Raw genomic sequence first — 27967 nt, forward strand, 5'->3', positions numbered from 1 at the left:
AGATTGATACCTTAATTACAATAATGTAATGCCCCATGACACCAAGGCCAATTACAGAATAGGTAAATAAAATCAACCCACTGAAAGTGAGAGATGGTAACTGTCCTTCATATGCTGACCTAGTTTAAAGAAACTGTGAAGAGATACTGCAGTCCCTTTCCAAAGCAAAAAAGAACACTTGTTGAATATTAAACATATAAGTCATCTAATTATCTAATGTTATTAATTTTATACTGTGCAAAGTCAACATAAGTCTCATTAAAATGTTAATTGAAGAATAACATTTTATGTATTAATATTTAAATTTTAAATGTAGAACTAGATATGTTGTATTTAAACAGAATATCTATGAATGATAGTTTTAGCAGTCTGCATTTTATCCATTTAACTCTGACCTTTTAAAAAGACTCTTGCTTTTTTTTCCCATCCCTTGCACCAGTGACTTTTTTGTTGCAACCAAAAAATACAGCAGCAAAGTAGCTGTCTTTGTTCCAGGGAGTTTATATGAAAATTCTAACATTCCTTGGGGTGCCAAAGTCTCTCATCATCAGTTAACTCCCAAAGCTGGTTTAGATGAGCTTGATGGATAGGCTATCAGTTCAGCTAGAGCAACAGAGTATCTGGTGAACTCCAGATATGCTGGTGTACAAGTCCCATCAGAACTAGCAAGGATAGCCAGCAGTCAATAATTGTGGAAACTGTAGTCCAAAACATCCAGTTGAAACAGAATTATGTACAAGGCTACTAACACCCATCCAACTGAAAGTAACTAAGGGATATTATACAGTGGGTCCTTGGTATTCACTGGGGTTTGGTTCCAGGAGCCCCTGTGGATACCAAAACCTGTGGTTGCTCAAGTCCCATTAAATAGAATGGCAAAGTTAAATGGTGTCCCTTATATACAATGGCAAAATCAAGGTTTGCTTTTTGGAATGTATATTTTTAAAATATTTTCAAGCCATGGGTGTTTGAATCCATGGATAAAGCATCCATGGATATGGAGGACCGACTATATATGTTACTTTTTATACACAGTAGCTTTGAATAGGTTATTCATGTGATGGTGAGGATCCATGCTTAAAGTCACTACCCACTCCATCAGTATTTAAAAAATTGACATTTTTCATAGTAGTGTGGAGCTGTGGAACTATTAATGTAGGAATTCAAGCACCATTTAAATAAATGCATATTTTTGGTACACTTAAATGTGACACTCTACCAGAAGATGAAGGGAATAGGTTTGAATTTGCAACAACAGGTAAGATTAAAGAAGCATAAATCATCTCAGGAAAGAAGTGAAGAGTATGTGAATCCTATGCCCTCTACTTGGTTGTTTTATAAAGCTGCATAGATGAGAAATGCATGGGGAATTTAAGGGAAAAGAGAAGAAATTTTCTGAGTCACTTTTTTTTGGGGGGGAGGGGCTTCTTCTACTGACCCAAGAGAGAGAGATTTAATGGGATGGGGATCTGCACCCAGACTGTTGACTAAAACACTGCATTTTCCCCAACTGATTGGTTGGTTATACATTGGAGGGAACCTGGTAGAAAGCTGAAGGGTGGGTAGCCTGTTTAAAAGCTTTGAAAATTTCAAATTGAAAGCTGCATGTTAAATTACTGTGCTTTTTTTTGTCAATGATTTTTCTTTGATTCATGCAGGCAACAAAGATTCATTTTTTGTCAATTATTTCCCTTTAATTTGGGTCTGAGGTGTGTGTGTGTGGGTGGGTGGGGGTAGCAAATGAGGCAGCAGAAACGATTATGGAGGAATAGCTGCTTAACTCCTAGTTATAGTGGACGACTCTGTTAGTCCTAGTTACCTTGAACTTATTCCTGTTGCCTCATCTTAGAAGACTGGAGGCTCTATGTGAAATTTTGAAATACTAGTATCTCCTCTAGAATAATGAAGAACAAGACCCAACCTGAGATGATCTGATAAGGTAGCCTTCTCCAGCCAAGTTAGACTCTGGATGCATTAGAATTTAATTCCAACCATCCCTTTCTAGCATGACCATATTGGCTGGGGATTATAGGAGTTGCAGTCCTGCAAAGTCAAAGGTCAACAAACGCAAAGGTTGTAGTGAAGGTACTGTTACTTTTTCTACAAATACACTATTTCAATCCTTGGTGATCAGATCAAATCAGGTTTATGACTTCAGCAATATCACTTTTGTCTTCCCTGCATTATTGTAACGTTCTTCTGACTGGCTTAGCAAAGGTATCACCAATGTGTGTTCTGGATTTTGATTCTGTTTAATATTTAACATGGCTACTCCCACATTTTTTGAACTGGAAGATACCTAGCTCAGCCATAAGCAGATAAAATCCTTTCACGAAGAGAGAAGACTATGGGGACTTGATTTTCAAGAAGGTAAACTATTGGCACACTTGCCTGTCATAACTAAAACACTCTCCAGATCTGGCAACAAGGAATTTTTCTGGAAAGAACACTTTACTCTGTCAAAATAGAGGCTTTTTGGCTTCACTAAAAAAAGGGTCAGAACAGATCTCACGGAAAGAGGTTGCAATGGAGAGGTGAAATATTACGGCCCTGTTGTTCTTCATAATCACTTTGTGGTGAGGATTGAGGTTTTTGGATCTGGATTTTGTTTAATACTGAACATGGCTAATCTGTTACTCCTGAATTATTTGTGGTTTAAGAAACTACCTATAAAGACTCTGTATCATTTTTAATCTTCCTGTTTACCCAACACAGAACATACTATATTTTATGTGTGATTTTGATACCAGAATTCTTGAGATATTATTGATGCAGCTGTGGGTTTTTATAATGGTAAATGGAATTGCACCTATTGCCTTCATTTTTCCTCAAAGGTCAGCATCAGGCAACCACTCTTCTGCATCAAAGCTCTTCAACAAAAAACACCACAGGTTCCCATTCTTTTGTACCTTCTGCTCCACAGATCTGAACAGCTAAAGGACTTGACATTGAAGGCATGCATGCTATACTGCTATCAATAAAGTGATAGTGTACAGTTCTACAAGAGAATCTTTACACTTTATAATTTCACCTCAGTCCCAGGGCATTTCCGAACCAGGCAGCAGTAGACTGACTTAATGATTTATGTATTTCAATAGACATTGGGTAAGATGCAGATAAAATGCTACAGCTGTGTCCATTTCTCTCTCTCTCTCTCTTTTTGAAAGGAAATATAGATTCTCATCTTCAATCTAGTAATAGCTAAAACCTGAAATAGGTAATTTATCTTTTGGTATCTCCATGCACAGGAATAGAATTCCACAAACTGTGCTGTTTATAATTATAATTTGTAATTCATTATTGTAATTAAAATGCCATATATTTGGGCCTTTAGGAATTTATTATCCAATTTCATTCTCGCAACTATGACTCTTCTATAAATCTGTGAAAACAAGTCCAACAACTCTGGGACCTTAGCAGTACAGTCTGGCAAATTTCTTTCAGTGCAGATGGGTTTAGATTATAGTGGGCAGAGACTGATTAGAAATAAGATCTACATGGATCACATGAAGAAAGATGTCACGTGTGTGTGTGTGTGTGTGTGTGTGCGTGAGAGAGAGAGAGAGAGAGAGAGAGAGAGAGAGAGAGAGAGAGAGGATGTATTCACATCTGTACGAGCCATATATGAAAAGACCCATGACCATTTCTGCCATGACTTCCTCCAAGAAGAAGTATATGCCTCGTTCCATGAGATGGGGAACAAATGGAATCCCTGGGAGCAGCTCTGTTTTCTCTATAGCTCAAAAAGGAGAGTGCCTTCCATCTCTGGAGGGAGGGCCTGCCTGTCGATAGCTGGCACTCTATCAAGATTAAAAAGCAGGAGTGATCTGAGGTGTCTCAAGCTTATATGCCAGTGGCAGCTCTTTCTGAAGGAGGAGGATCTGGCCTTAGTTACTCATGCACTAATCATCTGCAAACTAAATTAGTGCAGTGTGTTTTATGTGGAGTTCACTCTAAAGATGGGGTAATGACTGGGCCTTCAATCATTTGAGGACTCCTCTCAAACCACACTTCACTCCTCTGGAAGACAAACAGCCACCCAAAGGGAAGGTATTTTTACCATACATCAAAGGAGTCACAGACAGAATAAGCAAAGTGGTGAGGAAGCACAACCTTCAGATGGTTTACAAACCGACGAAGAAAATCCAGCAAATGCTTCACTCAGCCAAGGACCAGAGAGACCTTCTCACAGCCACAGGAGTTGACCGCATACCATGCAGCTGCGGACAAGTCTACCTAGGGACCACCAAACACAGTGTGCAAACAAGAATCAAGGAACACGAGAGACACTGCAGACTGGGCCAGCCAGAAAAATCAGCAGTAGCAGAACATGTTACAAACCATCCTGGGCATAAAATACTGTTTGAAAACACTGGAATTCTGGACCATGCCAACCACTACCATGTCAGGATGCACAGGGAAGCCACTGAAATCCACAAACACCTGGACAATTTCAACAGGAAAGAAGAATCCCTTAAAGTAAACAACGTTTACCAGTCCTGAAAGATAGCAAGATAGCAAGATAAAGACTCAACAAATGCAAATAAGAAATCTCCCAGGGTCAGGGGTTTCCCAGCAGACAATGAGCACTAATCAAGCAGACATTAATCTTCTTGTGCAGACCCTCACACCCTGAGGACTGCCATCAGCAATAAACAATACACATGCAAATCACTCCTGCCTTTCCAGGTCACACAATATATATAGCCAAGTCCTTTGCAGGCAAACATTCTCTGAAGATGCCAGCCACAGCTGCTGGCGAAACGTCAGGAAGAAACTCTGTTAGAACATGGCCACATAGCCCGAAAAACCCACAAAAAACTATGGATGCCGGCCATGAAAGCCTTCGACTTCACATGGGGGGAGGTACATGCTAATGAGAGCTTTCATCACATACTAATGAGGTTACATCATACCTCACCTAAGGCCCAACTGGCCAATCAGTAGAGCAGGACCGGGTTTTTCAAGAACCTTCCACCAGAGGTCTTTAAAAGGCCTCTGAGGCCATGTGGTCTTTTGTCTTCTTGTTTTGGGAGCCCAGCTGGACCTGTGCCAAAAGGGCAGGCTTAAGGGATGCAAGTTGAGCTAGGCAATGAGAGCCAGCTCCTTGCATCCAAAAACCCATCAAGGACTTAAAGGTGTTAGCTAGAGCGTATAGACTTTTGTTATGTTTATCCTTTGGCTTGCCTGAAATGAACATCTTGTAACTACGCATTCTGTACCAGCATGGCAAGGAGGCCTTGCATGAATGATACCTTATTGCTCTATTCTGTCTATTTAGAATAAAGACCTTACTTTAAAAGTATCTGCTGTCTCTGTCATATACACGTGCCTTAACTCGGTTGTTGCTTGCTCAGGTTAGCAAGGGAAGGAACTTAAGTCCTTAGCAAGTCCCAGTGTGTGCTAAGGGGAGTTCATTGGAGATTCACTGGGTGGTGGCAGCTTGACTAGAGGATCTTAGGGGGTCACATTCAGCTCAGCAGGGAGCAAGAACAGACCCAGGAGACTCTAGGGGAAATTTAAGAGATCCACTGAGGCTAATGGCCAAGAACAGGGTGGTTGTTTGGCTGCTTGGACCCCAAGGATCATCACAGATGGTTTGGGAACTTCACCTGCAAAGTACCTCCCCATACATTAAAAGAGCCCAGGAAGTCTGAACATTAACATTACTTTTGAGCCAGCTGCACCAGGTATTAGTACATCTCCAGGCCCAATCCAAGGTGCTGTTACACTTTAAAGCCCCAAACAGTTTGAGACTGGGTTAGTTTAGCTTCATCCATTTGGCCATGCCTATAATCCAACATCAGTGTTGGAAGCCTTGCTTCCTTGCTCATTGGTAAAATTGGTAAATTTAGTGCCCTGAGACATGAAGTATTCTCAGAAGTAACTCCACAGTTACAGAACTCTCCTCTGGCTGACATTAACTTGATTTCCTATGTACTAGCTTTTAAGATAGAACCTAATCCTTTCATTCCTGCATTTCCTTAGGAAAACATCTGTGTGATCTAAAATAGTTTTCTCACCTGTATTTTCATTATATACTTATATGATTTGCGCAGAATATTGTTGTTTTATTTATTTTATGTTGCTTTATGAAGTCCTGGCTTCATAGATAGTAGAAATTGTTAGCGTTGTTGTGCAGTCTGTGATGTACCACGTCAATGTTTGGCACCAGAATTGCCACCTTCTGTGATGCAGGTAGCAGTGTGCAAAACTGGAGAAGCACCTCTCCCTTTCCAGAAAGAGTAAAGAGACACTGCAGACAGGCGTCTCCTAAGGAGGCTTTTATTCTTCCAAAGTTCCAGTATGTACATCAACTATCATACAACTCCAACTCCGCCCACCATCACAACAACCCACACTGTGACTTGAGGCACTCCCCTTATATAGCAAGGGCTCATGTGACCTTTTGATCCTCCCGCTTCCTCTTGTGTCACACTGTTCTCTGTCCCCTATCCAGGGTGACTCTGCACATTTGCAGCACTTTTGCAGCATTTTACTGCACTTGGTGGCCATCTCTTGATGTCACTTCCCATGACTCAGCACTGAAGAGAAAATGCCTTGTCATCATGGCTGACAGTGACCCTTTGTTGTCCAGTCACCTTTTTTTTATCCCACATTGTACATTTTCCCTTCTGAATTATACCTCAACAGAAATGGATGAATGAATTAATAAAATGTATTTCTTTTGCAATATCTTATATTCTTGGATATAGGCCACCTATTAGAGCAGTGATTCCCAAACTTTGGTTCTCCAAATGTTTTGGATTTCACCTTCCAGAAGCCCCAGCCAGTTTGCCAGCAATCAGGAATTCTGGGAGCTGAAGTCCAAAACATCTGGAGGGCCAAAGTTATGAACCACTGTATTAGAGCACAGCCCTTTCATGATAGCTTATAAATATAGCAATATATTAAATATAGCAATAGCAAAGTAGCGACCACGAGTATATTTCTATACTGCTTATCAGTGAACTTGCACTCCCTAGGTGGTTTACAATGTGTAAGCCAATTGCCCCCAACAAGATGGGCACTCATTTCAGCCTACAAAAGGATGGAAGGCTGGAGCCCTCCTCTAGGACTGGATTTACAACGTTGTGGCTGCAGTACGGCATTTAACAACTGTGCCGCCAGGGCTCCTTATGATTATAAAACAGTTTTATCATTATGAAACAGAATATACACTAGAATGGACCAAAAGCTCTCTAGGAAATAAAATAAAAACTAATTTGTCAGGAAAGGCTTTCAATTTGCTTTCATCTTCACACTTTTAGAATTTTCTTAGTTTTATCTAACATCTACCATTTAACTGAAAGCTGAGCCCAAGCTGTAATAATTTAGCTATATAAAATCTGCCTCATGGTGCAGGCATACAGGTGCATACAAAATAGATGGAGAGATGAACCCCAGGAAGCTACAAGGATACCTTAGACCTTAAGAACTACAGTGGTACCCCGGGATACGAATGCGCCGGGTTACGAATTTTTCGGGATACGAAAAAATCCCATAGGGATTTATTGCTTCGGCTTACGAAGGTTTCTTCGGGTTACGAAAAAACCGCGGCGCTATTTTCCGCCACCGGAGGGCAGCAGAGAGCTATTTTTCCATTAGCGCCTATGGGAATTCGGCTTACGAAGGTATTTCGGGTTACGAAATTAACCGCGGAACGAATTAATTTCGTAACCCGGGGTACCACTGTATATGGCTAAACAGCATGCAAAATCTAACAGGTGACACTGGTGGCAACAGATCAAAATAAGGGGTTCTAAGCCTCCTGCACCCCTTTCCTCCTGTAATCAGGAACAGATTACTGACCACTGCAATACAGAGGCTATACTATAAGATTCCAGGAGAGGCCTCACTGAGGAAAAGCGAAGTTGTTGTTGTTTGTTGCTAATTGCTGTCAAGTCAACTTCAACTTCTGGTGATTCCATGATTGAGAGACTTCCAAGTCACTCTGTCATTAACAGCCCTGCTCAAGTCTTGCAAACTCGGGTCCATGGCTTCTTTCAGTCTATCAACCTGTATTGTAGTACAGTCAGCCCTTCTTATACACAGATTTTTTATACACAGATTCAAGTATCCACAGTTTGCAAATGTTCAAAAACGTATTAATTTCAAATTTCAAACCTTGATTTTCCATTTTTTATAAGGGACACCATTTTGCTATGTCATTATATTTAATGGGACTTGAGCATCCATGGATTTTGTTATCCACGGGGGATCTTGGAACCAAACCCCAGCGTATAACAAGGGTTCACTGTATTCCTCTTTTCCTGCTGCTTTCTACCTTGTCAACCATTATTATCTTTTCTAGTAAGTCATGTCTTCTCATTATACAGTGAAAGTAAGACACTCTCAGTTTAGTCATCTTGGTTTTTAGCGAGAACTCAGGCTTGATTTACTGTAGGACCCATTGTTGTAGTTGTTATTTAGAAGTCCATAGTAACTGCAGAACTCTTCTCCTACACCACATTTCAAATGAGTTGATTTTCTTCCTATCAGCTTTCTTTACTATCTAGCTTTCATAACCATACACTGAAATGGGAACTATGATCGCATGGACAATCCTAACTTTAGTACAGTGGAACCTTGCCTTACTCAGGGGATCAGTTCCGGACCCCCCCCCCCCACGTAAGGCAAATTCCGCCTATGCTTGAGCCCCATTATAGTGAATGGGGCTCGTGCATGCAGCGGCCGCACACGCCATTGAAAGTATTGCAGCACAGCTTCTGCATAAACCGGAAGCTGCGTATGGCACGCCCACGTATGGAGTGGACGCGCTGTATTCAATTATCTATCTTTGCACTTCAGAATCTTGTCTAATTCCTTCATAGCTGCCCTTCCAAGTCCTAGTCTTCTGATTTCTTGACTGCAGTCTGCATTAATTCCAAAGTATGGAAAATCTTGAACTGTTTCAATGTCTTCATCATCTACTTTAAACTTATGTAAATAATCTGTGATCATTATTTTTGTTTTCTTAATATTCAGTTGTTCCTTTCTCTAATTTTTACATCTCCTTCCTCAAGATCTTATCCAGATTTGTGTATAATATGTTCAGTGTACAAATTAAACAGACACAGTGATAAAACGCAGCCCTGCCTGACCCCCTTATCATTGGGAAACCATTGTGTTTCTCCATATTCGGTCCTAAGAGTATCCTCTTGTCTTGAGTAGAGGTCACATATTAGGATAATCAAATGTTATGGTATGCCTATTTCTTTAAGAGTGGTCCATAGTTTTTTATGATCTACACCAGTAATTCCCAACCTGTGGGTCGGGACCCCTTTGGGGGTCGAACAACCCTTTCATAGGGGTCGTCTAAGACCATTGGAAAACACAGATTTGCATGTAGCAATGAAAATAATTTTATGGTTGGGGGTCACCCTAACATGAGGAACTGTATTAAAGGGTCACAGCATTAGGAAGGTTGGGAACCACTGATCTACACAATCAAAAGATTTGCTGTAATCTATAAAGCACTGGCTGATTTTCTTCTGAAATCCTTGGTGCACTGTCCATACATTATCCAATGTACATTTGAAATACATTGTTCCTCTTTGTCTTCTGAACACAGTTAGACATCTGGCATTTCTTGCTCTGTACATCATAAAATCTTTGTTGTAGAATCTTGACCATCACCTTTCTTACATGGGAGATTAATGCAATAGTTTGATGGTCACTGTAATCTCTGGTGTCCCCTTTCTTGAGAACAGGATTGCATATTGAATGTTTCTAATCTGTGGGCAAGTCTTTCGTTTTCCAGAGTTGTGTTTAGACCTGTCTCTCTCCACCATCCCACAACTCTGCAAAAGCAACCATCTTTGGCTGCTATTCCTTATCATATTGGGCACCAAGGGTAGAAATGATACAGTATACTGTACAATCCTATCTCCTCAATCCTAGTAAAATGAAGGCTGCATACTGAATACATTTTTAACATTCTGTTCTTCCACTGTGGCAATTTTCCATTTCCATTTGATAAAATGCATTCAGAGTTTATGACTAGTGTATAACGTTATACTGAAGAGTTTTTTTTTTTACAAACTCAGTTAAAATCTGATCAATGGGGGGGGGGTCTTTTATGTCCAACTAGAAGCCTTCAGTACATCAATAGTAACTTTTGTGTCCCTAGCTTGAAACACTTTATGTGCTTTTAATTCATATCTCAAAACATGTAGCAAGCTGTCATCTCCAAATGTGTGTATATATTTAAATATGTATTTTCCTTGTTTAGTGTATACATTAAGAATTACAAATAGTTCATGCATTATGTGAATATAGGGTGTGTGAAGAGACAATCACCTTTCATCCCTTTCCTTTTTTTCTTCATTTCGTTGCTATTAGGAAGCCATTCAGAAGTGCAACCCTGAACAATGTCATGTAGTAATTATGACTAGATGACAAAGAGATGTGAACAATTACTGAGCCTGTTTTGAAACCCTATACTAATAAAGTCATTAGATGCTGCCCTTGCCATGATCCTTCTAAAATCTTCTGAAGTTACAAGAACACACAGCATTGTTTGTAAGGACAATTGATGCGGGCAGAATGCAAACCTTGAGTTTAACCATGCTGCAAATTGATCTTGACATTCTGTTAAGACCAACACTAAAATCAAAAGCAAAGGAGAAAAGGAGAAAATGAGCGGGTGGGATGTAATCAAGAAACAGGAGGGTTCCCTCCTCACCTTGTCTCCTCTTCCTCTTCTATATAAAAAAAAGCCATAGTCAAGCTAATGAACCTGCCTGGTGTTTATGAAACTTTATTTTTTAAAAAAATTATTAATTAAGTCTCCTGACCAGGGCAACTTCTGATATCTTCAATTATGCTGCTTCTGAAAGTAAGCTAGACCAGATGTTAAACTTGATTGTTGACAGCATTTTTTAAAACAAATGTCTAACAAAAGACTACAACCTAGACAGCAACAGATCCATCCAATTGTTTTATGAACTCTGTCTACTGAACAGTTTAATTCCATGAAAAACATCCAGGAGGTGAGTGAGTGAGTCTCAAACTAGCTATTTTATTATCTTTATTTTTCATATCTTTAAACTGGATTACAGAACTACTTAAACAGAATATGAATTTGGCTTTAAATGTCTTCTGCATTCCCTGCTACATTAACAACATTTAGAAAAGACACATGCCAGACTAAAAGGATAATCTATCATCATTGATTTGGGCATCAACATGATGCAGATCATACAACAGAGGTAACAGATTTACTGCTGAATCAACTGATTTCCATCCAGTCATACATCAGAAGGCTAGTAAAAAGAATAAGTATGTACAGCGCTGTGTAAATTTACAGCACTTTATAAATAAAGGTTAATAATAATAATAATAATAATAATAATAATATATGAAACTGCTTATTTGGTCATAGAAAGGAAGTAAAAAAATATGTCTGTCCAATTTGTTTCACAATTCCACTTTGCTTCATAAATCACTTGGGCATTAAGACTAACAAGCACCTGTCAAAGAAGAGAAGGCTTGGAATATTGCACCCTAAGGCTTAGGGTTCAAGAGTTAAACACAGCCTTAAATGCCTGATTGATGGGTTTGCTCTCAAGTTGCTGATTATAACAGCAAGTGTACGTAAGTCTGTAAGATTTTTAAAATAGCTGCCATGATTTAGTTTATATTTATCTTGATAAGCTGTATTTTTGTTAGTGCTGCACTCTGAAAGTAGAAAAGGAAGGATGCAAAATATTTAAATAATTATATTTTATTTGCTCTTCACAACAACAACAACAATAATAATAATAATAAATTTTATATTTCCCGGGATTATATCAATAAAAATGATATGATACATATATAAAAGTAATAAAAAGAAATATAAACAATATAATATTAATATTACTGTTAATTCCATAAAATAGCTAGGTCAGTGGCTGGATAGCTAAAAACATACAGTCGTACTCGGAAGTGAAGTCTTTTAGCTCAAAAATCCTATAAAAGGTCTAGTTAGTAGGCTCACCATCACAATATGCCTTTCAGATATAATGGGGTATGAAAGACTACCATACAAACATTATCATCCCCACACATCCTGTTTCAATGCACTTGATATGCCTCTGTCACAATGAGATGTGATGTGTCAGGTTTGGATCTGATGCCTCTTCTTGCAAACTAGTACTATGACAAAAAGCTGAAGAGTGGAGAAATAGAAAGGGAAGGAATAAACAAGTGAAAGCCAAGCACCACCCACCCAGGAAGCAGCAATGAGGTCATTCCTCTCCCCCCTGTCTCTTCATTATTTTCCTCTACCAACTTCGCCAACTACTTCATCACTAAGATCACTACGGTCAGATCTGAGATAGTTCTTCCTGATTTGTCTTCTCGCACTAATCTTCTGGCACCTTCAACTAATAAATTCTCTGTGTTTCCTCCTGTCTCTTTGGACGAACTGTCTACACTGCTGAACTCTTCCAAATCTGCAACCTGTTCTCTTGATCCAATTCCCTCTCGTCTCCTAATCTCTATAGCCCCTTCCTTCCTCCCTTCACTTCTCTCTATCTTTAATCTCTCTCTTTCTACGGGCTCCTTTCCTTCGGACTTTAAGCATGCTCTCATTTTCCCAATCCTGAAAAAATCTTCTCTTGATCCCTCTTCTTTGTCCATCTATCATCCAATTTCTCTTCTCCCTTTTCTTTCTAAGGTTTTGGAACAGGTTGTTAATTCTTGATGTCTTGAGTTTCTCGAAGCCAACGCCATTCTGGATCCCTTTCAGTCTGGTTTTTGCCCGTGGCATTTCACAGAGACGACCCCTCACAAAGATCTCTAATGATCTTTTATGGGCCAAGGCAAATGGCCTTTACTCTGTCCTTATTCTCCTTGATTTGTCTGTGGCCTTCGACACCGCAGATCACTGTTTTTTATTTGATATACTTTCTGACCTTCAGTTCTCAAACTCTGTTCTTGACTGGTTTAAATCTTATTTGTCAGACAGATCTTTTGCAGTGGTCACGGGTAGTCAGACTTTGTCCTCTGTTCCCTTATCTGTTGGAGTTCCCCAGGGCTCTGTTTTGGGTCCCCTACTGTTCTCTTTTTACACATTGTCCCTAGGAAAACTTATCAGTTCTTTTGGTTTTTCCTATCATCTGTACGCCAATGACACTCAGCTGTATCTTTCCACCACTGACATTTCTCCGGGGCTTGAACTGCAAGTTTCATCATGTCTCACAGCTCTGTCTCTGTGGATGTGTCATCAGCGTTTGAAGCTCAACATGTCCAAGACAAAGCTTCTTGTCTTTCCACCCAAGTCCTCCCTTCAATACTCCTTTTCAGTTTCTGTCGACAACACCTCTACTTGACCGGTCCAGGAAGCCTGTAGCCTCAGTTTCACTTTTAATTCCTCTCTTTTATCCCCCACATTCAGGCCACAGCCAAAGCCTGTAGATTCTTTCTTTATAACATTGCCAAAATCCGTCCATTTCTCTCGGCCTCTACTGCTAAGACTCTGGTCCATGCTCTGGAGGTCTCCTGACTAGATTATTCTAGCCTCCTTCTAGCAGGGCTTCGTTTCTCTCATCTTTAATTTCCATCCAGCATTCAACAGCACACATCATTACATCCACTCGCCGCTTTGACCATCTTTCTCCTTTATTATCATCCCTTCACTGGCTCCCCTTTCCCTTCCACATCCAGTATAAGTTTCTGTTGTTAACTTTTAAAACCCTGCATGGGCTGGACCCTCTTTATTTATCTGAACTTCTTTCTCCTTACATTCCCACTCGTACCCTCCTTTCTAGTAGTCAAGGCCTGCTGTCCCAGCCTAGGATCTCCACCGCCCCATCCTAGATTTGTCCCTTTCCACTTGCTGCTCCTCACTCCTGCAACCTTCTTCCCCCACGAACACAGGTCATCACTTCATTTCCGACTTTAAAATCTGAGTTGAAGACCACCCTGTTCAGGGAAGCGTTCCTAGGCACTGTGTGAATATTTATCTGATATTTGATTAGATAGTGGATGTTGATGTTTTAATTGTTGCCTGTTTTTTAACTAATTCTATTTTATATTACTACCTACTGTTTATACGTATTGTGTAGATTGTACGCCATTGGAAGGTTTTATACTTTTATTGATTATCTGTATGTACAGCGCTGTGTACATTTACAGCGCTATAGAAATAAATAAATAAATAATAATAATAATAATAATAATAATAATAATAATAATAATAATAATTGAAGCCTACTGAAGCTGCCAGTCTGTTTTGGCTGCTTGTCTTCCTTGGTTACAAAGTATGGATGCAGAAGAAATTGAATGGTCATTGTGTCTTGATAGTTTTGGTTTGAAGTGGTGAGTGTGGATTTTTCATTGTGAGTTCTACTTTTATAAAGCTGCATATCATCTTTAATGTCACCAACTGACAATAGAATTATATGACATAAGTTTGAAAAAAATTACATAATTTTATTTTAATAATTATTATTGTCATTTACTACTTCTATTCCTGTTTTACTGATCAGGAACCTAGTTACTAGGACTCATCTAGCCCACACAATGATCTGCAACTTGCCCTTGTAACTTGCTGGAATGGATGGTAATATGCAAATTCTACTTTATTAGCTTTCATTGGAGAAAGTACATATTATGCCTTGGGTCCTAAGTAAATAGAGGGAAAGTTTCTGTTTCCCTTGCAACCAATCTAACAAACTCTCCAGAGGTCCAAAGACCATTCTTGAACAATTTTGCTTGATCTTGGAAGCTAGGCAGGGTCAGGTCTGGTTAGTACTTAGATGGCAGAGTGCCAACAAATATCAGGTGCTGCAGGCTCTATTTCAGAGGGAGGAAGTGGCAAAATCACCTCTGAATGTTTCTTGCCTAAGAAAACCCTATAAAATTAACGGGGTCACCATAAATTGACGGGAGATTAAAGGCACATATATACACATATAGAGGACTGCTGAAAAAAGGAAGAGATAGGAAACTTTTCTTTATTTTAGGATCCAAGTAAATTCTTTCAGTTCTCACCAAGATTGTTGTGTGCCTTCAAGTTCTTTTCAATTTAAAATTACCCTAAGGCAAACCTATCATGAGGTTTTCCTGGCAAGATTTGTTTAAAGGGTGTTTGCCTTTCCCTTCCTCTGAGGCTGAGATAGTGTGACTTAACCAAGGTGAGTTTCCATGGCTGTGTGGAGAGTTGAATCCTGGCCTCCAGAATCATAGTCCAGTACTCAAACCACTACACTACACTTGCTCCCAGTAAAGTATCTTACATTAAACTGTCCTGATACCAAAGAAATGATAGGTCCAGATCACATTCTCATCAAAAACATAACAGATTACTTGTAGACATATATAATAAAGCCAGATCAAACTACTATAAATGCAACTTTGTGTATGTAATATATTAAGATATTAATTTTATGTTAGACCACAGTATCATATTTATATGGTTCTCTTTGTTCATGAGAAAGCACCATGATCTCTAACTAGCAATTCCTCTTTGAGCACTACATCACAGAAGAGCTCCAAAATCAAAGAGTAATCTATGCTACTATATATGAATTAAGAATTAGTGGTATTTTGTTTATGTAGACATATGAAAACCTCCCTGCTACATGACAGTTTCTTTGTCATAAACTGATAGCAAAACAAAGAAGCATAGGCTTAAGCATCTTATTGTATTTCACAATCAGGTTCTAGATTCATTGAAAATAGCTATAAAGCCTTAAACAAGCCCTTTATGTAGTGTTTCTAAAAGTGTCATAAGGAGTTAATAGGACACAGCTGTACAGACTCTTTCTAATAAGCAGCTTCTGTCGCTTTGGTCACCACAGGTGTCTCTGTAACCTGCAAACTCTTATAACTAGTGTATCAAAGTTGTGCTACTTAATAGACTTCTTTAGTAAAACACAACAAAGCAATGACATGTCTGTTGATTGTCAGTCATAAAAAAACCTCCCTCAAACACAGTTTTTCAAAAGAAACTACACCACAATTTTTTGTTAATGCAAAATAAAAGAAACTAGAGAATTAAACAGAGGCTAGAACAATACAACAGCAGGTAGCCTCCTGAACTTAGCCACTGCAGATGGTTTAGAAATAGTGTTTCCTTCTACAAGTTGTTGGATAAAAAGAAAGGACGGGACTCCTCATTCCTAGTGAATGGCAGTAGTATAAGATTTAGCCCAACCTCTTGTCCACATGTTTTGCCTTCTTACAAAGCATAGGTGCTTCATTCATATTTTTGAGACCATTTCCCCCCTCTTTCAGTAATAATTAAAAGAAATAAATGGGTGTCTTAACCATGTGCCTAAATTAGAATTATGATTATGATAAATTTATTAGTGTATTTTGTGTTTTGGTAAGAACACTGTATAATTCAGTCTGAATTTGAAACATTACACTTGGGCAATGGGGGGGAAAGCAGGTGTCAGTGAGTGGTTATCTAACAGAAAGGCAAATATTTTCCTGAATTGTTCAGTTTGCATGAAAAAGTAAGAATATCAATAACAACATCAAATTAACATCTATAAGTGTATGAAAAGCAGGTCTTGTTATGGTTTTAACATCCTATTATAAAAATAGTTAATAATAAGTTCATTTAAGTATAAAAAGTTCAAAATCACATTGAAAAGCCAAACCAGTGTTTGTAAAGCACATTATGACAAACAACATAATATGGAAGAAAGGAAGAATTATTGCTGTCAGACATATCACCTGAAGAGAGTGTTAAAAGTCCAGTCTTACTTATCATGACAAAGCTGCACAATATTACTTCTTTGCCAGCAGTCAAATATATCAGGTTAAATCCAGTATAGCAATTCTACATATCACAAAATGCTTTTCATATCACAAAATGAGCCTACATGAGCTTTGTACAAAGGTACATAATACATAAAACTAAACTTCATATGGTGCATTATAAGCCATCAGTAACAAAGGAACAGATGGTGAAAGTGGCTATAGAGTTAAGGCTTCATTCCTATGTTACAAATGCAAATCCACATAAAGGGAGTCTATATATTTTCTTAGAATGTAGGAGCTAGTAGTGACTTGCATAATCTACCTTACAGATGCCCTTCTAAACAAAATGATTTTATCCATTCCACAATAGCAAGCCCTTTCATTTCTAATTTCCCAAACCCTGGAGACTGCTCCACTCACTACCACTTCCTTGGAAAACTCATGCCTCCTTGTAATATTCCTGAACATTTTTCCAAGTGTTTGTTTTATGTTACTTCATCATTTTGCAGAACTGAGATTCAAGAAGACTCACAGCAAAATTAAAAAGGAGCTCAGACAAAAATAGCTTAAATGTTACAACTGTAAAAAAAATTAGTAAACTAATACAGCCCAACTAGAGCCAATGTACTGAATCAATGCTAATTTGGTAAGCCAACATTTATTTGATTTCTGTTGATTCAGTGGGTCTACTCTAGTTGGGATTAACATCTGGACATTGGTCTACTGAATTGAAAAGAAGTTTTAAAAACATCAACAACAAAAAAAAAAACCACCAATCTGAAAAGCACATTTCAGCAGCCAGGCAATGGTCAAAAGTATACTTGAAAAAAAAGGTCTTTGCCTACTAGCAGAGGGAGAACAGCCAGTTTAGACTCACTTTTAAAGAAGTTCCATATCCTAGGAGCAGTCATATATAAATTTTTAGGGAGCCAATCTGTCACCATTGAAATTCCTGATATCATGGACAGAAGAACTCTACACTTCAACCACAGAAGTTCCATTTCAATGGTGATAAATTTTCAAGGCCTTCACCTAGAGATTCTGCTTATGTGGAGCGGAACAGACCACTGTGAAGGAGTGGCTTCAAGCTGCCCCTGTGAAAGCTGGATCAGGGCTGCGGCAACCACATTACGCAGCCTCAATGCAGCTTTTTGCTGGCCAAAAAAGAAGTGGCAAAATGCCACTCCTGTTTGAGCTGTCAAAAAGGCGGCTTTTCCTGCAGCACTGAAGCTTTACGGTGCTCTGGCTGTGTGCAGTGTGTAAATGCCACATCGCCAGGGCGCCATGAAGCCAACCCACATGTGGATGGGTAAGCGGTGTGACACCAACTTCCAGGCAGCATCAGAGCATGTGGCGTCAAAATGCCGCACTCTGAAGCCCCCTGGAAGCGAGTGCAAAGGGGTGGTCTGTTTCACCCCAAAGTAACTATGATGCACCCATTTCACCCCACATCCCCTTTGTTCATACCTCTTTTCCAACTATTCATCCCAGAAAGAGGAAGAAGTCAGTAAGACTGGTAGAAGAAGAGAGGACCGCACCATAATGGTATCCTGCAACATTAAGAATGGCGCATTACAGACCGCCCATTAGGGGTGGCCTGTAACTGGTCCTTTCCCTGCCGGATCGGGGCCTCAGCTGGCACAGTGGCAGCCTCTGAGTCCCTGATCCGCCGCTTTCCAGGCCGCGGGGAAGCAGCAAAAGGCCGCTTCCCCTCAGCCTGGAAAGGGGTGTCCTTGGGGCTTCATGCCCCAAGGACACGCGACGGTGGCAGGGACGCAGAGAAATGGGCCGCTTGGCCCCTTTCTCATTTGCGTCGCTGGCACAGCTGTGTAGAGGCTGCGCCAGCGACGCAAATCGTGGAAGGAACTCCAAAACAGAGCTCCTTCCGGGACCGCGGAAAGGGCGCCCCAGGTGCCCTCACATGGCACAATTACATCATTTCCGTGCCGCCCCATTTGGAGACATAGTCATGACATAGTCATGGCGGCGCCCATGTGTATAGGGCACCGCCATTATGTACGTCCTGGGGACTTTCCCTAACCCTAGTACGTCCCCAGGATGCACTTTACGCCCATGTGGAATGGGCCATAGTATTCTTATAATGTTAATCTGTACAAATTGATTTATTGAACAACATACAACAGGGGTAGGCAACCTGCGGCCCGCGGGCCGAATCCGGCCCGGCAAGGCCTTGGAACCGGCCCCAGCCTGGTCCTGCTGCCGATTGCCGCCGGGGTCTTTTGGGGGCAATTGTCTATAGAAGCCTCAGAAACATGCATTTATATTAACATTTTTTTAAAAATCAGCAATTTTTTTCGCGTGTCCTCCATTTTTTTTTAAAAAAAGTGTCCTCCGTTTGAAAATTTTGCCCTACATTTGTCCCGGTTTATTTATATATTTAATTGTTTTTTTTATTATTTAATTATTTATTTTTTGGCTTCGGCCCCCCAGTTGTCTGAGGGACAGCAACCCGGCCCCCGGCTCAAAAAGGTTGCCTACCCCTGACATACAGCAAATGAAAAACATCACATGAACTATTTTGATTATGGATGGGACCATTTTTGGCAGGAATGCCAGAGATGCATTAACCCCTGAAGGATTTTGTGCTATCACATTGTGCTTCTCTCACCATCATAAAATAGCCCATTCCGTATTTAAATAGCTATTGGATTACAAAACATAGATTACAAATACATGCTAAACTTCTCAGAATCTTAGAGCTCTTTAATATCTATCTTAAAACCACCTACCTTGCTCTATTTGCTTCTTTTGTCATATCCCATGCCCAGGTTATAAAGTTCTGACTAAGATAGGAAACAATAGATTCGGCACAAAGCATTTGAGAACAGAACACATTGGTCAGCACACTTTCATCATGATGGAGGTAGACAGCAAGAAGCTTTCTCTGAAAAACAAGGGGAAAGTATGAGCATGTTGTTCAGATTTAGATGCACAATACACCTAATATGATTTCAGGGTGAAACATAATTTACATGTAAGTCCTAACCAAATGCTTTGGAAGCTTCCTAATGACTTCAGTGGAGAAATTGAGGGCCTATACAGACCGGCACTTTGTGCTGGCCTGTGGGCAGAGTTAGGGTGTACGGTCTGCATGCTGGACACCCTAACCCCACCCGTAGGCACCATTTTGGTCTCCATGGCGCACGCCATCATCACGCCCCTCCAGTGCTGCATCCACATGATGCAGTACCGAAGGGGCATCATAAAGCCGTGCTGCTGCAGCTATGACACCTCTTAGAGGGCACAAAAAGGAGCCACTTTTTGCAGCTCCTTTTTGCGCTCTCTAGAGGCTGGATAGAGGTGAGGTTGCCACGGCCCTGATCTGGCCACCAAAGTGGCAACTAGATGCAGCCCATCTGTACATCCCTGGCCTAAGAGAACATATATTGTGCTACCTTAGAAACAAATTTCTGTTTAATTTTGATTCTCTTTAACACTGTGTCCTGCTTTTGAAACAAAAAGGCCAAAATATGTATTTCAGATTGTTTGACTTGTTCTTTTAAAAACTGCTTAAATTTTCACATAATGAAGCATTGCTATGACTATTCTTAGATTACTAAAATGTAATTTAGAACATAGCTGCATCCAATAGTTACAACAATTAATGGCTGGTGTTAATAAAATAACACAAGGAGAGAAATGTTATTACACATCTGGATGGAGAACTCAAACATAGGGATATTGTTTTCAGTAGCAGACATTTCTTATAATGCACAGCTCTGGATCTGGAGTAATTCTGTATTCTACAAACTGCAAGTAATGTAACCTCTAATATTAAGACTCTGTCCTATTTGCCTAGCAATATTCACCTCAACATTACAGTAATCTGGAAACAATATTTTTGTTTCTCCTCCATCAGCTACTTAAATAAGCATATACTGTAAATTACACTCTATCTAGTCAACCAATAACATCATACTGCTTTTGTTATAATTTTCTTTGGAATAGTGAAATCAATCATTTAGTTTGTGATAAGTTTATTAAAACTGCTGAAAATTCATTCGCAGAAAATGGAATTCAATGTGCACACATGATTTTGGGGGGGATCATCTACCATCAATAGGCAAGGTTTTAGACAGAAGTCTATTAACATAACTGCAATAATGTTGATCATCAAAACTTTTTTTTCCATGATCCATTCAAACCAAGATGCAGTTAGCTCAGCTTGTGGGCTTTAGGTCTTTTGTTTCTGGTACATCAATGCTCACAGCAAAGTGCTTTTGAAACTGAGATGAGTTTCAAAAACAGTTTGTAATAATGTAATGTGGGACCTGTTATTTATTTATTTTTTAAAATAGCACCAGCCATACCCAAGTCCAAAGCTCTTAAAACCTAGCCAATGGTGTTTAACTAAAAAGTTCAAAAGGGAAATAAATATGCTAGTTACATAGGGAATTATCTTGTAACAATTCATTTAGTTTAATAAGTATCAAAGAATAGGGTTTGGGAAAGTTCTAAAATCTACTTTATAAAGCACAGAACATTTGAACAGTAGACTTTGGAAAAGAGATTAGACATTTACATTAATGTTTGTCTGCTTTAATTTAAAAAGTGATTCAAAACCAAGTACACATGTGCCAGGAAAGGCCACCAATAAGCCTAACATGCACAGTTCCATATAAGTGCAGCCAACAATGTTGACTGAAACTAAACTTGAAAATCCAGGGCACTAATGCACAATATCAGGCAATAAAACAGCATCTCTGCGGTGATATTTAATTTAAAAAAGAAGAAAGAGGCTGGAGAAGATCAGGCACTGTCTGTTTTGGAGGATCAGCCATTCTGCATTTCAAAGCATGGATCCCTGCAATATCCAGGTTACTGTGCTAGAATCTCCACTATTATATAGCAGTTGTAAGAGAGAGAGGGCAAAGATGTGTTTACTCAGTGATTAGGGCCTTAGAATAAGCCGCTAGCTCCTAGAGAGACAGCTCACCACTTATTCATTTGGGCCAATTCACAAAGCCTAGAAAGATTAAACATCCATGCTGAGAAGACAAGCGAATGCAGACGGTGAAAAAGAAATAAAAATTCTTTAAAAACTCTTAGATGACTTCATTATTTTTTCCACAAGGAAACTTTAGGAAAGTGTTTAGTTAGAGAAAAACCCACATTGACCTCTCCCTAAACCCTTAATCTTTCCTTTGTGGTGGGACTGCTTTGTGGTAAGCGGATGGCTTTGCTCTCCTCTTTTCACTAGGAGCAGAGGGAAAAAAAGCTCTTGAGAAACTCCTTTCGTCCCAAAGAAACAACCCCATGAAACTGTTAAATATAAGATTCCATGTGAATGAACTTTCCAAAATATGTACAGTTTAAAGCTAGACGCTGGGGCCAAATACTAGAAAACAAGGCAGGTCTCCACACTTTAGTATATGTAAACAGAGAAATTTACATGTAACCATCATTTGTGGATGGAAATGCCATTTGCATTCCAAATCCAGGTGCTTAAATTTTTTGATTTCTGGATGCAGTTGATTGAATTTGTAGTAGTTACATATGGCACAATAGAAAACTACATCCAGCAATTTGGCTACAAATACTTTCTGTTTTTTAAGTTTACTGTAATACTTAAGATTTGCAAGCTACTCTGGGGAAGCTATCAAAAACAAACCTAAAACCTTAATCAAGATTAATAGCACTTCCATTTAAAATATTAAGCAATATATAGCAAATATCTCAGATGGGAGGTCTTGAAGCTTAGTATCAAGAATTGTTATCTATGTTAACTGTTTGGTAAAATTTGATCTAAAGGATTCTGAAGTCAAGACTACTGCCTATAAAACAAACTAGAAAACAACAATAAGGCTATCACAAAATAAGACAATTACTTTGGATTAAACAGCCATTAAAATAAAATAAAATAAAATAAAAAAACTAGGAAAGGCCATCAAATGAAAATGGTATGTAGTCCTGGATAGGTTAGCTTTTAAGTCAGTGAAGCCCATCGGAGAAGTTTCCTTAAAGTATTAAGTTAATAGGAGCTTTGTTCCTTTAGATCTTCCTTGTTGAGAGGAAGTGAGATAACAAGATTACAGAAAGGTCATTTATCTGTAAAAAGTGTTATTTGGAAGTGACACTGTTATTTAATTCTGAGAAGATATTTTTTTTAAAAAAAACACGTGAACTAGCTTCCAAAATCCAAGTGCCCCATAGTGAGATTTAGGATTTAAAAATCTGACCTTGGTTGTTGAGCTGAGATTGGGAGGCAAGGATAAAAGATATGTCTCAATATTTCAGCACATTCTGTTAGAGTATTTAAAAAATAATGCCATGGTTAAGCAGTTAGGTATTTGTCAGTATTTTTGCAGGACCTCTCTCCACAGTGCACACTTTCAGCAGACTTGCTTTAAAAAGATCCTGTTTTACCTCACATTTGTCAGAATATGCTTGAAAGCCCGATATAAAGAAATATTGGCAAATATCCCTTAATTCTGACAAGTTAATTGCTTCTGGAAGTTGGCAAATCTAGGTAGGAATAATAAATTATTCTTAAATCCAGTATGAATTCCTATCTTATATTTGCAGCTAATATTTTTTCTTATCAGACTTAAGAAAAATCAAAGAATAAAGGGCAATGATAAAGGGTAGTAGTCATCAGGCCAACATATGTTGAATGAGAGTGATAGATTATATCTGAAGATAAAAATAAAATAGCATTTACATCCTATTCAATGATTTTAGGTTCAAAAAATGTAAGACTTGCCCTCTACAAAGATCAAAAGCGTAGGGATTCTAAGTTGTAGGATAGTTATGTCCTGGCCAATAATGAGCAGCTAGTTCGGTCTCTACAATCTCAAATTAGATCCCCTACGCTAGAGACAGGTGTTATTGAAACAATTCTGACATATCACATGAATACTCTTCTCCTATCAATAAATTGGTACAAGGTTGAGGAGACTGCATTTCATAACACCTAAACTGAGTAAGTGCCAGCCATTTTTCCACAATCAAAGCTTAAAGTTTAAAAACTGATTTTAGGAATGCACACCTCATTCAAACCCAGCATTTCTCAGCTGACCATCTGTTTTTTTTTTTGTTTTTTTTTTAAAAAAAACATTTTTGCTGTTATTAAAAATATGTTTCACTTTTCAGTCCACCAGAATTCCCAGAGCAGTGTACACTAACATGGTTTTCTAGCAGATAAAAAAAACGAACTCCTTGAAAATAATCTGTACATGATATATAATTAAGCCTCTTGGTAAGTATTAAAAACTAAAGGCTCAATCCATTGTTATTTCTACCTAGATCCACTGAAATAAATGAATGAGCTATTCACAATGAATGTAAGCCTCATGGATTTTACCCCTATGATGTTGTTGGCTTGAACTGAAATTTTTTAAAAATAATTTTTAAATGAAATGTTTTGCACACTTTATATTTGTTATTCTATCACTGCAATGTGGGGGCAGCTGGTGCGTTACTGAATAAAAGAGAGTGGTAGGAGCACCTTGGTTCCACGATGAAACTTGAAAAAACATTTTGGATAGACTGTGTGAGGGTCTCACAATGCCAGCCATTCTATAAGCCAAGATATCTCAGATGGCAAACTGGCAACAGCAACAGATAGTCTTCTGTTGGTTGGTCACCTAGTTGGGCCTAGTCCTTCTCTATAGCTCTGTAACTGCTGGTCATATATTCCACATCCTATGCTGCCTGATGTGGTCACATTTACAAGTCTATACAACCTACTCCTCCCTGCCAATAGCTGGCTGTTCTTCCACTCTACTGAGGAAAAGCTGGAGTTGAAGTGTGGGCACAGGATGATCTGTGTGGTATTGATGCCAATAGTCATGACTTAAAAATGCCACTGCTGATGCTAGCTTTCTTCATCAGAAACACTGGGAGGTAGGACTGATTGTGCATTGCGGCTAGATAGAGGAGAAGGTAAGGGAGAAAAAAGTAGCCAACCAGTCTACTTTCAATAGAGAAAGTTCTTGGACCAGCCCAGGGAATCAAACCATCAACCTCTGTTTAACGACCTCCAAAGAATGAGAGTTCAAAATTTTCCTTGGATCCTCTTGCTGTTTATTACAGATCAGCATGACATTACTTTTCCAGTGTGCATAAGAAAAAAACCAGGAGATCCCCTTTTAAAATACACAATTAAACGTGAGGAAAAAATTGAATGCTTCATAGTACTTATAGTACATAATAAATTTAATCACACAGTAGCATATAAGCTCAGTTTGACAGGCAGTGTAAATTATAAAGTTGTTTATATTTACATTTTCTAACATGAACTGGTTCAGTGATATATTCTAAATTAGTCACTGAACCTTTACTGACTTGAATAAACCAAGACAACTTCAGTTACATCTGAACCTGAACTGAACCCAATCAGAACAAGCTAATTAAAACTAGCTGGGAGCTTAGCAGACTGATTCTAAAGTTATGGATACAAATGTTATTGGAAATCGGAAGCCTCCACATTATGAGCAAGGATCTACTTTCTCATGCTATCTATGCTGCTAGGGGCTCGTTTACAAAATCATTTTACCAAAAATGTGACAAACATGAACTGTCTTATGTTGTTTGATCCTCATTCAGAAGATACTATGCCCTTGAAATTGAATGCAGTTTTTCAATGGGGGTTAAACTGGATGGTCCTTGTGGTCTCTTCCAAATCTATGATTCTAAGAATATCTTCCTGGCATGGTTTTGACATACTGACATTGTGATTCTCTTTTGCATTGATCAAGTGAATTTTGTCAGCAATAGCAATAGCAGCTTCATTTATATACCACTTCATATTGCACTAAGCAGTCTACAACTGTAAGCTAATTGCCCCCAACAAGCTGGGTACTCATTTGAGTGACCTCGGAAGGATGCAAGGCTGAGTTGACCCTGAGCCCCTGCTGGGATTGAACTCACAACCTTGTGGTTTGTGAGTGAGGGGCTGCAATACCAGCATTTAACCACTGTCAAAAAGTATAAGACACTTAAAGTCTCACAACACAGTTTACATCGCACAATTAAGTAAATATTTGTTAATCCTGTCTTTATAAATTTGAGTTAAATATGCAGAGAGCTAATTGGGTGTGCATATGGACTGAATTATGCTGGTCCACTCTAGCTGCCAGTCTCCAAACAACATGTGTGGTCTCAGTAGTTCAAGCTGGTCACTTGTTTATTTCAGTAACTTGAACCTAAGCACTACTATTCCCCGATAGGAAATCTTCCATCCAAAGATTTGAGCAGTAACTGATTTTGCATCTTATATTTTGACCTAACAGAAAAGTTTTGTGATTTAATTAATTTAATAGAAATGTTTAATTTAAAATAATGTAAGCCGCTCTGACAGCCTTTTGGCTGAAGAGCATGGTATAAATACTACTACTACTACTAATAATAATAATAATAATAATAATAATTTGTTCATCCTCATTAAGTCATAATTTGGTTTAGCATCTGATATTTGTATTATAATAGTTATTACAGTAATTTATTAAGAAAACATCTTGCAATGAATAAAGGTAATGATAGCAGCTGAATAGGTGAAAGGGTGGGTTTTTGTTTTGTTGTTGCTTTGGAAAGACGGTTACAGATTAAGCACAAAGAGTTGAGCCTAGCCTTTTAAAAATGAAAGTCTTGAAGTATAAAGTTACAAAACATGGGCTTAATATTTTCCTGCTGTAAACTTCAATCCAAAATACAAATGTTTTGTATCAGATCATTCTGAATGAACATAATGGGATCCACACTACTACTAAACCATTCAGTTACCAATTCCTGGAGTTCAGCAAACTCTGGGCATAACTTTACACTGAATTGGAAGAACTGAGCTGCTGTTTAAACAGATATCAGAATTGTGTGCCATTGATGGAACTGCAATAAAATCAATGCTTTTTGAGATATTTCTCAGTACAAAGGTAGGATTTTGAATTACAGAACAATGTATGTGTGAAAAAATGTTATACTATATGTTTGGGCTCAGCCTTCTTTGATCTTAAGACAACTGCAAAGGTAAGGAATTTGGGGTCAGGGAAAATACAGCAAACATTTGAAACAGAAACAACCACAGAGGGAAGGGATTTTTGGCTCAAAATCAGCATGATGAAAGATGTTTGTCTCAGCCAATAGAATTAAACCACTATCCAACCAAGGGTTAGCACCAATGAATTCCTCTCTGTTGCCAAATAAGTTCACTGAAAGGAGGACATGTATAGGTGCCATCCATAACCATAGTCAGTTTGTAGTTGAGGGACAGGAAGATGGTCAATTTTATTTGGTCTCAGATGATAAAGACCCATGCAGAGTGAGTAAAAGAGAGTCCACAGAAAACTTTTTCAGTGTTTTACAGAATTATCTTGATAAATCTGGTGGCCACTTTGTAAGGTAAATCTCATTTCAACTAGAGGTTTTAAGATACTGCATTGCCTAAGGCCATCCATTTCACTCACAGATGAATTGAGATTTGATTAGTGACTTCTACTTCAACTTCAGCAACCAAGATCTAGAGATGTATTAAAACCATCTCATCTGAAATCAACATTGGTTTCCCCCTTTTAAGAAGGAGCCAATAGCAGGCTATATTTTATCCACAAATGAAAACTGCTCTAGTATAGTGTGTAGGTTGTTGGACAAGAGCTCAGAAGACATAGATTCTGAGACATGAAGCTCACTGCACCAGTTTCATCTTACAGCCAAACTATTCCATAGAATTGATCTGAAGGGAAGAATATTATAACATAAACCAAGGAGAGATTACAATATATGCTATCCTAAAGATCTTAGAGGAAAGACAGGGGGAAAAATAAGACAGATAAGATGGATGGATGGAAAAGAAAGGAACGGAAAGGAAAGCAAGTTGTTACTCACACATAAAAGTAAAAGTATATTACCAATTCCAATTGCTGTACCTCTTCCAGTTTATTGGTATAAGTTACAGATGAATTTTGAAATAAATCCAATGCAGTTTATTCTTACTCATGGTATCTTAACAATTCCAAGAGCATATGGAAATACATTCCTAGTAATTATGAAAAACATGATTCCTGATAATGTTTATTTAACATCTGTTTTAATGGTTAAGAATATATTTCACTTCCGTCCCACCATTCTGTTAAAAAAAGGCACACAACGTGACTAAAAGGTGATTAAAATATATAAATAAAAACAAGCACCATTAATAAAAAGATATCTAGGCCTAATGAGAGATAAAATATGTTGTTGTTGTTGTTTTAAAAAAGTGCCCAATCAGTTACACCACCTTCAACAGCAACTCAGCCCAAATGCTCAAAGCCTA

General features: G+C 38.6%; 1 protein-coding gene across 1 annotated transcript in view; it reads right to left on the reverse strand.

Moving 5' to 3' along the window:
• FAF1 (Fas associated factor 1) overlaps nt 1-27967 on the reverse strand; it is a 251438-nt gene that overhangs the window by 48574 nt on the left and 174897 nt on the right. Inside the window, exon 13 of the mRNA XM_042462675.1 lies at nt 19452-19606. Coding sequence (XP_042318609.1) covers nt 19452-19606 — 155 coding nt within the window. The remainder of the gene's footprint in view (nt 1-19451; nt 19607-27967) is intronic.

Source organism: Sceloporus undulatus, chromosome 4 (assembly GCF_019175285.1).
Source record: "Sceloporus undulatus isolate JIND9_A2432 ecotype Alabama chromosome 4, SceUnd_v1.1, whole genome shotgun sequence".
Lineage (NCBI taxonomy): Eukaryota > Metazoa > Chordata > Lepidosauria > Squamata > Phrynosomatidae > Sceloporus > Sceloporus undulatus.